A 12058-nucleotide genomic window follows, 5' to 3' on the forward strand; every position below is an offset into this window, starting at 1 on the left:
CCCCAGAACACTCCAAAGGAAGTTTCAACATTACTGCTACCCAAGTTAGCAATGACTATAACTAGGACTGGAGAAAGCAAGCTGATATTCCAGGTCCTGCAAGCTTCATCATGAAAGCTATCATGAACTTCAGCTTTGCCTAATCATATCTGAAAGCATGAGAGACTCCAGTAGACATGACACTCTTGAAATACAGAACTTTATTTAGAAACTGCTTAAAATAGAAAAACCCTGTCAAGAAAAATCCAAGTCAAATATGGTTTCTCAGTAAAATGGAGTTTTAGGGCAACAAAAGTCTAAAAGGCCACAAGAGAAATAGCACCACTGCAATTTTAAACAATGGCTAGATACTTGCATTTTTGGCATTCACTGAATTTGGGTTTTTCTCTGAATTTCACAAAGATTCATGCACTACACAACATTTACCATAAAATGCTCTCCTACACACATTTGAGGACAAGCTACCACCAGGAACAAATGAATACAAGCACAACAGGACTGATCAATCTCAGTAGTGAAGGGGGATCAGAAGTCTTGCAGGATCTTGCCAAACACAACAGTAATGAGGGGCTTGATAGCAAAAAAGGACAGTTAAGGAAAGGATTTAAATATTAATATTTAAGTTAGTCTCAGTACTGTATTTTCTGCAATAACATTAGCTCTGTTAGCCAGCATCTTTTAGTTTTTACCCCAGAAGACTACTGAACTGGCAAGTATTATTATTAGATATGCCCTGGTTTGAAAGGAAAAAAAAAAAAAGAAAAAAGATGCAGAAAAATCATCATCCTCATGTGCTCAATTCACTTTCATTCTAAGATAGTTGCACAGTGCAAGTCCTGTTACAGCTATCGGATTTGATCAGCATTCCTTGGGATGGGAAAGAGAAAAGAACAAGTGAGAGACCAAAAAGTATACCAACAAAAATAAAAAGAAACAGGACAAATAGAAACAAGAGCCAGGAAGCAAAATTACTTCTGAAGAACATTTTAGGCAGTAAGACTGGATGCCCTTCGCTTTTTTTGATGTTTTGGTTTTTTTGTTTTGTTTTTCTTACAGAAAACACAGTACATTTTGGCAAAGTCATTAGCCACAATGCCACAGAAAAAGGCTTTAGCACTCTTCTAGGTAATTTATGTGTCTCAGCTGTTCATACTCCCTCTAATCTTGTGACAGGCAACGTTAAGGCCTATTTCATCGAGAACTAATCACTTAGTAAGCAGCTTTACATAGGAACCGAGTTTTGTTTTAATAGCCCCTTTTGAGCAGTTGCTGACAAAGTGAGATTGCCATGCAAGGCCTCTCGGACAGCAGTGAATGGAGTTAAACAAGTGTCTACCCCAATATGAAGCACATAAAATCTCCTGTCACATTACTTCAATTTGGCATATGGAAGCATATTTTAAATACTCTTAAGGCATTTTACTATAATTTCCATGCTGCAATTTCACATTAACTCAATCTTTCTGTGAGTCAGAGTCTTTAATTTCTCTACTACACACCACCTTAGATACAAAAAGAGTCTTCCCACAAACCAGTGTTTCACCAGCAAACCATTCTGCAACAAGTTCCAAATATTCAGCCTCTTGCTCCCTAAATATACCACCTAGATGTGAATACTGCTCTGCTACAAAGTGAGAAAGAGCTCCTAACTCAAACCCACTGTAAAAAGTGAAACTTCTGCAAAGTGCACTTTAAGAAGAGGTACTTTTTTGCTTATGAAAAGAAACCAGTGAGTCCTCTAAGAATAAAGTGGAGTATTTTACAGTTAAGCACATGATCTGGGGCAAAGAATTCTGATGTTGCTGCTCTGCTGGTACAGTACGTGGTCTGTTAATACTCTTCTTGTTCCTCCTGCGGTGCTCCTTCGTCAGGTATAACAAAGCCTTCCTGAAGGGGAATAAAACAAGTGCTTTAATGAAAATCTGATGTCAAACCAGTTCCTGGCTACTCTATAAGCTTTTTTTTTTTTCTCCTTTTACTTAGGATAAATACCCTTAAGTCACCATTTACAGTGTCAAGATATATTACCAGTAGGGTTATTTTACTAATCTTTGATCTATTTGTTACATACTCTTCATGAAAGGCTAACCTTGTTTGCTGCCTGATTATAATTATGTTATCTGTTCCTTTATTACAGGAAAAAGCTAGGTCATAAAGAAAAAAAAAACACAACCAACCAAGTAGAAAGAGGGAGCCCTGGAAAGCAAACCAGCTTCCAATTACAAGAGAAGGGAGGAACCATGCAATACAATTTATACCAGATTACTTACATCTGTGGCATAAAGAATTTCCACAATCCTCTGCAACACTGGATCATTCTCCCCTTCATTCTCCTGGCAGATCAATTCAATGTTCCTCAGTTTGCCAAAGTAGAAGTCTCTCTCCTTCTCCAGATCTTCAACAGTAAGTTTCAATACATTGATCTGCCAAAGGGCATCAGTAATAATTTATCCAACAAAGAGAGAATTCAGTAGTATCTACTCAAAAGCCAGGTCCCCAAAGTTCTCTGAAAGGTGATAATATGCAAAGCACTTCAGAAGTAACTAAGACGGGAGGCAAAAAGGGGGACTGTGAGAGGAGGAAAAGGTCTGTTCCTCAAACAGTAGTATTATTGCCACAAGAACCACCCAGTCCAACACATGCAATACCGCCTGGAAATTCTAAAGGCTTATTGCATGAAATAGGTAAAACACTAACTGCCTGCAGTTTTCTTTGCTAGCACATTCTTTCAAGACAACTCTCACACTGACAGCAGTTTTAGTTGTATTACATTCAGCATTTCAGTGAAGTAGCAGCTGCTCATAGCTCAGTTGGAATGCTGCGATAGCTGCAACACAGCTGTGGAAATACTTAAAAACAATGCTATGTGTGATATGGCACATACTAAGTTTAAATGTCTTGGTACTCATGTACCACAGAAAGTGTTTTGCTCCTGTCAGGAGAGCAAGACCATTACAATGAAGGCTTCCAATTAAGTGATTTTAAATGAGCTTACTAGATTCTCTAGATTTTCTTCCATCTGCCTGACCCAGTCATTTCATGCTATTAAAAAAAAAGTCTGCACACAGGTCTATAAAGCACAGGTCAATACAGAAGGCCATTTTGGTCAACACACCTGCTCAATCAATCCTGCTGACTCATCGTCTCCCGCAGCCTTTTTGACCATTCCAGTACCAGTTTTTGGAGTTGCTGCAGTCCTCTGTGTAACAATGGGCCTCTGTGGGGCTGCAAGATTAATTCAGTGTTAGTTCCCTTCAGAACACCTTTCTTCCTATAAAGATATTATCCCCCTTCCAAACATGCTTAGGCATGTAAGAATTTGAAGATATGCTCCTTCCTTCTTCTTGAACCATGTGATATGTCCCTTTTTTTTTTTGCATGTGTTGGCACCAATCCTTGCCATTTTCTCTGTTAGAGAAGATTGTTCTTTCTGTAGACTCCAGATAACTGGGTACTACAGGATGACTCAGTGTTTGAGGCCTAGCATCTCTGAAACAAGATGCAAAATACTCTAATTTCATACACTGATTTTAAATAGCAACCCAGTCTTATTTTCCCAGAGTTTTTAACGATCTAGATAATCTTTTAACTATTTTCTCTACCTGCACTGCTAGAACTGAGAGATTTCTTGGGTTTGTTCACAACTGGAGCAACAAGGTTTGGTGCTACTGTCTCTTGGCCTTGTCGAGCAGCAACAGGATCATACTCCTTCCCATCATAGTTTGCATCAAAAAATTTTTTGAACCACTGAACAAATTCAAAGTTGTCCTGAAATTTTCCTTTCACTAGTTTGTCCACAGGAATTATCTGGAGGGAGGGGAAGAAAAAAAAAGTCAAATTCATATTAAGGGCAAAGAATCTCTCTCTCTTTATATAAAGTTTTAAAATCAGTGCACTAGGAAGATATGCAAATGTAATTCTTTGTGCAGTCTAGAGAAAATCCTACTTGAACATAACTGTATGTCAAATAGTAGGATTTTTAATACTAATTGGAATTAAAAACAAACCATGCTTTCAACTGTGAGGGTCCAAATAATTTTAAATAATTCTGCAGCAAGGTTTCTGCTACATCAAGTTTCAACACAAAACTTCTTTCTGTAAATTTGAAGCTGGCTCACTCAGTGCTACCTTTCATGAATCTGAACTGATGACCGATTTCACAGACTGCTAGCACACAGAACTGCTGCAAGATCTAAACATCACCTTTTTAGTAGATTACAATTACAGTTTCCCTTACATGAGGAGTATAACTGAAGATTATTAACAAGATGCAGCAAATTGTGAAGCCTTGTTTGTAGGCCACGAGCTGAGAGTCCATGACCTGGCAGAGGCCAGGAGCCATTACCATTATGTGATCATTCGGCACCTGAAAGCACAGCTGCCTGTCCAGTTCTGGACATACTGCACAAACTACTTCCCCCAAGCAGAAGACAATTAAGTATTGAAGCTGCTAGCCAACACAGAATGAGACGTCGCCTTAAAGACAGGAAAAAGCTTTAACACAGGAATGTTCTGCCATTCAGCAAACATGCTGCCAGGAACTATTACCTAGATAAATCACCCTTCCATAAGCATAACTATCATTCAATCCAAAAAAAGTTTTTTCCACAGACGTCATTTTCACTAGCTTAAAATTATATATGCTTGTAAAGAGGAATTTGAAATCCTTAGGACTACCACACCAGTAGGTTATGGGAACATACCTGGTACAAAGATGGTTCAGACAGGAAGCTCAAGTAAACCTTACCTCAGAGAAATGTCAATATTAGTCTGTGCTACATAAGTTGCACAGAATCAAAATGGAAAAATTCATCTCGCCATTAAGAACTGGAAACCTAACCTTAGTCGAAGTAAAGCAGAGAGTGTCCTAAAGCAAGTGAGGACCCCAATGCAAAACCAAAAGTTTTGAGATTTACAAACCAAAGTAAACTCTGTTCCCAGATTTACTCAGCTCTAAATTTAAAAGTACATTCCATCTACTTTGATAGATATTTTTCTATGTCTAAGAGCACAGAGACTCAGTTACAGCCCAGCTTACTTTGTCAACACCCATTCGTTTAAAACCTGCTTGTAGAACCTTGAAGTTTTGAATGTACTCATGTTCCAATTTTGCTTGAAACTTCACTTTCTTGAGTGCTACAGAACCTGGGAAGAGCATGTCCATAAACTGACAGTATGCAGCACCTGCCAAAAGAAAAAGAATACAAATCCTAGGATGAATCAAGTCAGCTCACTAGCCTACGTAAGTTACTTTTCAGTCAGATCAGCAAACTGACCTGACTCATTCCTCAGCTACACAATCCCTTAAAGGCAACAAAAGCAACAGGAACCTTCAGTCTCCTGTTTTGGTGCAGCATGGCTGTAAATAAGCTTAAGCAAAAGTTTGGTTCTGCAGTTTGGTCTCATGACTTGAACTTTTATGAACAAGAGCAATCCTGCTTCCATAATTCCAAAAGAATAAAAAATATCCAATGAGTAATTTGACTTTCCTTCTTCACGGATATCAGTGCAGACCCGAGACGTTACATGTGTCCAACAGGCATGTAATCTCCTCTTATCAACACTAATAGAAATAAACTAGAAAAAAAATTATTCTAAAAGTCATATTTAATCATTATTAAAATAGCGATACATTTACTTACTACAAACAGAACCTATACACAATTCAAGGTGCCCTCAAAGGCAAAAGGCCAAGTTAAGCTGGATTATATTTAAATAAAGACTTAATCAAAGAACTGAGACAGTGTTTCTTTCTATTAATTTTAAATCCTTCATGTACTTCAATTCAGCTCTTACCGTAATAAGAGCAAAAGAGGGATTCAGTTGAGTCTCAAAGATTAGACAACCACCTCCAAAAAAAATAGCTTTTGTGGAACATATACACCCATTAAAAAAAAGAAAGATATTTTTAAACTATATCCTCACTCCACAGTGATGATATGCAACTGTGTGCCACTGAAAATATAAGCACAACATTCTGAGCATTACTCCCCCACCAATATCAATGAACTAAGTGCACACAGAGTGTAATGGGAACCTTAGCTTAAAACACCAAACAGCCACACGACAAGCTTCATGTGGCATCATGATGCCACCCTAAACTGGTCTATTCATCTCAAACATAGCTAAGAAAGTCCTATATTGTTCACGTTCTATCGAGATATTTTGCAGGTCTTTTGGGGCTCCCACTTTCACCTGCTACTAGAAGATTGCTGCTCATTGACGGGTACAAATAAAAAAAAAAAAAACAACTTGCTGTTTGATCTCCACTGTCTTTCCATTCACTTGCTGAAGAACTCCAATGTCCAGCTCAAAAAAAAATAGATGACTTGCTAGAAAACAGGGTTTTGCTAACTATTGGCAGTTTGAGCAATTAGCTGATTAAAAAAAAAAAGAGATAAGCCAAAGGTCATCTTTTGTGTATTTATGCAACCTCAAATTGCTGCTGTCACTACTGCCCTTGCCAAAGGTAGCAAAACGAGCTTGGAAACTCCTGTTTTCACATGACTACAACAGACAGTGAAAGCCACTTCCATACCTGCAGAGGCATGAAGTATTTTTGCAGACACAGGAAAGGGACATTACTCAGCGCATACCACATCAACAACCCTCAGCCTTTTCCTGAAAACAGGTGAGCTGAAATTCTGCAGAGCCAGTATTAATTATCCTCACTTCTCAGAGACGGAGCTCTCACAGGATTCAAGACACACCAATTTAAGCAAAACTTCTGAGATGCATAAATAGACAACACACACAACATGTTTTTTAACCTGTCCATCTGAAAGCAGACAATGCTTACCACTTCCCTTACTTCTGTGATTGTAGATCTTTAGTTCCTTCATCCTTATAGTTTTTCTCCATCAACTCACTAGACAAAAGCCACTGCAAATACCTGTCAGATGTCTACTGTAAGCCCCCTATTTCTCTGTAATCTTGTTGAATGTTTCTTCCCAGGTCTCAGCTGCAGTCTGTATTGACAGTCCCAAACTTATTTAAAATTTATTCCTCCTTTTATTCCACCTCCAATTTCCACATTTCTCATTCTCTGAGCAACACCTCATCTCAAACTCCCTGTATGAGCTGCACTTCCTCTTTTCACCAAGTCCCTTTCACCTGCCTGTTGCAGTTATCCAAATCACCATCTTTTACCTAGGCTGCATTTTTAGCCTTCGTTTTTTTTCAGATCTTACTCCATAGACTATTATTTTTTATTAATTTCTACAAGCCTCCTCCTACACACACGCACGCTCCTCCCTATGATGACACTTGACTCCATTCCTGTACCACAATCACTTCCCCTTTTCTGCCTACAACTCCATCCGAGATTCAGCTGTGCTAAAGTCAGCTGAAGCCAAAGTAAGCTCGGGTGACACAGACCGACATGGTCCTTTACCATAAGAAGCTGTAAAGTCCTGAAGGCGAACCCAAGAGTCACCAGTATGCCTTCTTCACACCACTCCTTCTGCCCAACCTCCCAAATCTCCTAGTAGTTGTCTTCCATAAGAATTCACATTTGTTTATGCTACTTATTACACTTGTAAGACTTAATCTATCCACCAAGACTAAATGCTTAACTCCTCATTGGAAAGCACCCTCTCCTATGAGTCTTTTCTCCACGTTAACCCCCATTCCTTTTTCTTGCATCTACACTGCAGTGAGTCAGAATAATGTGCCTTTTCACAATGCTTACATTGTTAACAACCATTTCAATAGAACTCTAACCACAACTGGATTCTCACACTGACCATGTATCTGTTCACACCTGGAATTTAGCCAACCGCATGGCTACAGAGGGCCAGCACAGGCGGTTCACACGGTGCAGCTGTATTTCTGCAGAACTAGGGAGCACACCAGATTTGGACCCCGCCCCACGCCGAGCCCCCTCACCTGAGCAGAGCTGTTCAATCTTTGTCAGCGTCAGCTGCAGAGACTCATTGATCCACGCGAGCATGTCATGTCGACTCAAGTTATCACTAGTCACTGAAGTAGAATACACATTAACTGCCATTTTCTGAAAGACAGAACCAAAGGCGTAAGTACCACAGATATTAACACCACACGTTTTCATCGCTTGCGTCAGGACACGCTCACTAGGCTGCGGTGGAGGTGCTTCCTTCGGAGCCTTCACGACACAACAGCCGAGCACGATGCAAGGGAACTGCCTGCTGCTAACAGCTGGCCGGACCTGTGGAGTTCATCACAGCTGTAAAGGACGCGGTTTCGTGCTTTTTGAAGAAAAATTAACAGCAAAGCACCCACATGGAAACTCCCATGAAAGGAATCACAGCCGCGGCAGGCTATTCATCGCGCTCGGCCGCGCCAGCCCCGCGCCGCGGCAATACTTCCTGGCGCACCGCCGCACCGCTCCAGGGAGAAATGCCTGCGGCCGGTCCCGCCCAGCCCCGCCGGCACAAAGCGGAGCCGCCGCACTCGCTGCCCGGCCGCGGAGCCGCGGAGCCCCGGTACAGCTGCCGCCGGGCAGGGCCGGCCCCGCCGCACGCCCCCGCCGCGGGCGGGGCACGGCCCGTGCGCCCTCCTCCCCCGCCGCCACCGCGCCTCGCCACCACCCGCCACAGCGGGCGCTCCGCTCCTCTTCGCCGTCACCCGCCGGGGCCCCGCGGCCCCCCGTGCCGGCGGAGGGGCGCGCCCGGGGCAGGCGCGGCCCAGCCCTGCAGGCCTCACGCCGGGCGCCTCACGGCGCGCCGGGCGCCAGCCCGCCCCACCCCGCCGCTGCCCGGGCCCGGGCCGGGGCCGGGGCCCGCCTCCCCGCCTGCCGCCCGCCGCCGCCTCAGCGCCGCGGCCCAGCCCGTTACCTGCCCCGCTCTCGCCCCGTCTCCTTCGCGTTCAAACCGGCCCCGCCCGCCTGCCCGGGACCACGTCACTCGCACGCTACGCGCTCGCGTCAGGCGTACGTCACGGCGGTTGCAGCGAGCGCCGCTCGCCGGCTCGCGATGGAGCAAGCCGCGCGGGCAGTGGGGATATGCGGTTGCCGGGGGCGGGGAAACCCGCCGCGTTGCTACGGCGCGGCTCCTCCCACCCCGCCCGCGGGCTCGTCTGCGATTGGCGGTCCCGTTAGCCCCGCCCACATTCACGGGATCCCGCGTGCCGGTGGCGTCTCTCACCGCTGCGGCCCGAGGACTCGCCGGGGCGCTGGGGCCGCTGCAGGCCGCACCGGGCCCGGCCTGGCCCCGCGCCACAGCCAGGCCGGGCCCGGCTGCCGTGGTGTCACGCCTTTCCCCGGGGCCGCTGTGCTGGGCCCATCACCTCAACAGGCAGCGGGGGAAGGGGCAGTCGTCCCTCAGTAGAACCCCCTTCTTTTTCACAGGGTGACTTTATGAAATAAGGACTGTCCGGTCATACGGAAATACTGATCTTTAATTAGACGGCGATAAATGGTAAACTCTTGACATGGATCCCCTTTCTTTCCCACACGAAAATCAGTAAAACTGCGTGGACAAGGCACAGTTTTGAGTTTTCGCACTCCCAATACAAAAAGCATACAAAATGTGTTCAACAAAATGATACGCTTCTTTTATTTTTAAAAGATTGTATAAAAACCCGCAAGACTTTCGACATCAAAAATCCTTAACCTAAAAAAATAGCACCAGGGAGAGTTAGAAACCTTTAAAAAGTATTAAAAAGGCATTTCTGAATTCTACCTCTCCTTACAACATTTTTATAAACACATAAAAGGCAGCTCTTACAGGGAAAAATATTTCAAGGAAGACTCGTCTACTACAATTCTCATCAAGTAAGCTTAATGCCAAGACAATTCTCATTCCTCTTTTATCTTTGTTTACTTTCCCCAAGTCCTTTTTTTTTTCTCTCGTCTATTTATTCTTCTTTTGATCAGATAGGAAAGGACGTGAGATCTGGAGTATGAAATCAGAGATGCCATGGATGGAGGTTACGTGTTAGCCCAGTTTGGAAAAAATACAAAAAAAACACATCAGAGGATCCCAAGGCAGAGGATGGCTGCCACCCCCGAGGCACCGTGTCAGGCTCCATACGGGGACTGCGGCCAGGGCCCGGCGCAGGAATTGCTGTCGTCCGGGCTGGGCATAAGGATCAGAGGTTGGCGAGGGGTCCAAACCCAGCTGGCGCAGCAGTGGCCACGCCAGGCTTCCCAAACACCTCCAGCACCCGCAGAACCCACCCCGCCATCTGCCCAGCCAGGGGGCTGGTGACAAATGTGGCGAGAGGGTGCCACTTGTCCCCGAGCGCTTGCCGAGCGTGGCAGGTGCCAGCAGCGACGCAGAAACCGCTTGGCTTTCCCCAGCTAAGGCGTGCGGCTCGAACACACATCACTGAGAACGAACGCCTATGGGAAGACTTTAAAGAGTAACCTCTGGGCAGGACCAAGGAAAAAAAGCCTGTAAACTACCTGGGCTTCCCTTCCTGCCCGTTCCCGAGTGCAGCCTTGGGTCCAGCCTTGGGTCGCAGACCAAGAGAAGATGGTCCTCAGAGGCTGGGGATGGGCAGGGGTGGAGAGCTGCACACCAGAGTGGAAAATGGGAGACTCCCTCCTCCAGGGAGGCTGCCGTCCTCCACCGCCCGTGAGGGGGGTGCAAGGGGGTCCCTGCATGTCAGAGAGGTAGAAGGAGCCAGGAGAGAAGCTCCCATTTCCCACTGATGCTGTACAACACCTCGTGAAACAGCCTGGCATCAGGTGAAGGGTTGGCCCAACAGAAGGCCACAGTTTACACATGCCTAATTTTGATAAGGCACCCAAGGACTCTGCCAGACCCAGGTGACAGCTTGTAGTGAACAGCAGAGGTAGGGGAGGACAGAGGGACCAAGGGGGGAACGTCACGAGTAGTTTCAGTGCATTGAAATGTGCATTGGAGTTAAGAGTCCCCGGGAGATGCCTGCCAGGACAGCAGCCCCGCCGCTGCAGAGAGCCCGACAGAGACCGACCAGCTCTGCTGCGCACACCGGCATCTCCCCGGACACCGGCCATGGGGACAGTGTGCCCAAGACTTCACGGACAGCGAGATAATCACTCTGGCAACGTTAGGGAGCAGAGGAGGGCAATCAAATGTGAGCACGGTGGTGGCCGCAGGAGTTCCTGGTTTGGGGGTACAGCCCCAGGAGCCCCCCAGGGCACTGTTGGGCTGGGGCTGGGCACACAAGCACCGGCAGCATCCCACCTCGGTGCACCGTCATGCACGGGGAGATGGGCCCGCAGAAAAGGAGAGGTGCAACCCCTGCCTGCGGACCCCAGGACCTGCCCATGCCCCCGGCACGTGTCCCCTGCCCCAGCGGCGGTGCCTGCAGCGGGGGCACACGCACAGCCCCCGGCCGCAGCAGCACTCCCACCTGGCGGCAGGGTCGGCTTCCCCTGCCCGCGGAGCAGGATGCGCGCAGGCGGGACCAGCACTTTGCTCTTGGATCCCACAGCCCCGCGGCCCTGCTGGGGTCCAGTGGGACTTTCCCTGCAAGGAACCCCCTGTACCAAAGCTAACGCACCGCCAATACTGCTCGGGTTCATGACATTGTACATGACATTTGGGGGCTGCATTTTGAAGGCGCCATTGACCACTACGCTACCCTTCCTGCCGATGCACCGCATTCATTTGGGAGATGAATGCTCAGAGAACATTTTCCTTTATGGACACTGGAGCCCAAATCCTCCCTGCTCCTATTACTGTGTCAGCTTTCAAACCACTCAGCAGGATTTTAAAATGTAAAGAAAAGTTTTAGATGCTTTAAAAAGGAAGTAGTGAATATTTGTAAACTACAGCCAAACATATAAAAGAATATTTCTTTAGTTCTATCTAGAAAAGTAATTCTATCACCTCACAGTTCAGTTTCAGCTACATTCAGGTCTAGGAATCTCCACATTCTTATGTAATGCCTTAAAGCAGCAATAGACGTTAAAGAACAAAATTAAAAGTTTATCAAAAAAGTCTTAAAAACAAAAATAAAAAAGATTTGGTTTCTGTATCCTGCATGTTCAGTGTATGTAACCTGACCAGGGTCCCTTACACCTGCTGCTACAGTTTGGGGATTTTTGGCAGTTGCTTCAAGAGAGGCTTTGTTTGTTTAGGAAAAGCAG

The 12058-nt window shown here is 45.7% G+C and overlaps 1 protein-coding gene across 1 annotated transcript in view; it reads right to left on the reverse strand.

Moving 5' to 3' along the window:
- Positions 1–1830: 1830 nt before the first annotated feature.
- The window catches only part of MAPRE1 (microtubule associated protein RP/EB family member 1), a gene marked incomplete at its 3' end in the record, with an annotated part of 218294 nt that continues 208066 nt past the window's right edge, over positions 1831–12058 (reverse strand). Inside the window, exons 2-7 of the mRNA XM_082007000.1 lie at positions 7888–8008; positions 5039–5184; positions 3603–3807; positions 3116–3225; positions 2271–2423; positions 1831–1887 (exon numbers count right to left, since the gene is read on the reverse strand). Of these exons, the coding sequence (XP_081863126.1) occupies positions 1831–1887; positions 2271–2423; positions 3116–3225; positions 3603–3807; positions 5039–5184; positions 7888–8008 (792 nt within the window). The remainder of the gene's footprint in view (positions 1888–2270; positions 2424–3115; positions 3226–3602; positions 3808–5038; positions 5185–7887; positions 8009–12058) is intronic.

The sequence above is a fragment of the Phaethon aethereus genome, assembly GCF_964289735.1.
Source record: "Phaethon aethereus genome assembly, chromosome: 16".
In the NCBI taxonomy this organism is placed as follows: Eukaryota; Metazoa; Chordata; class Aves; order Phaethontiformes; family Phaethontidae; genus Phaethon; species Phaethon aethereus.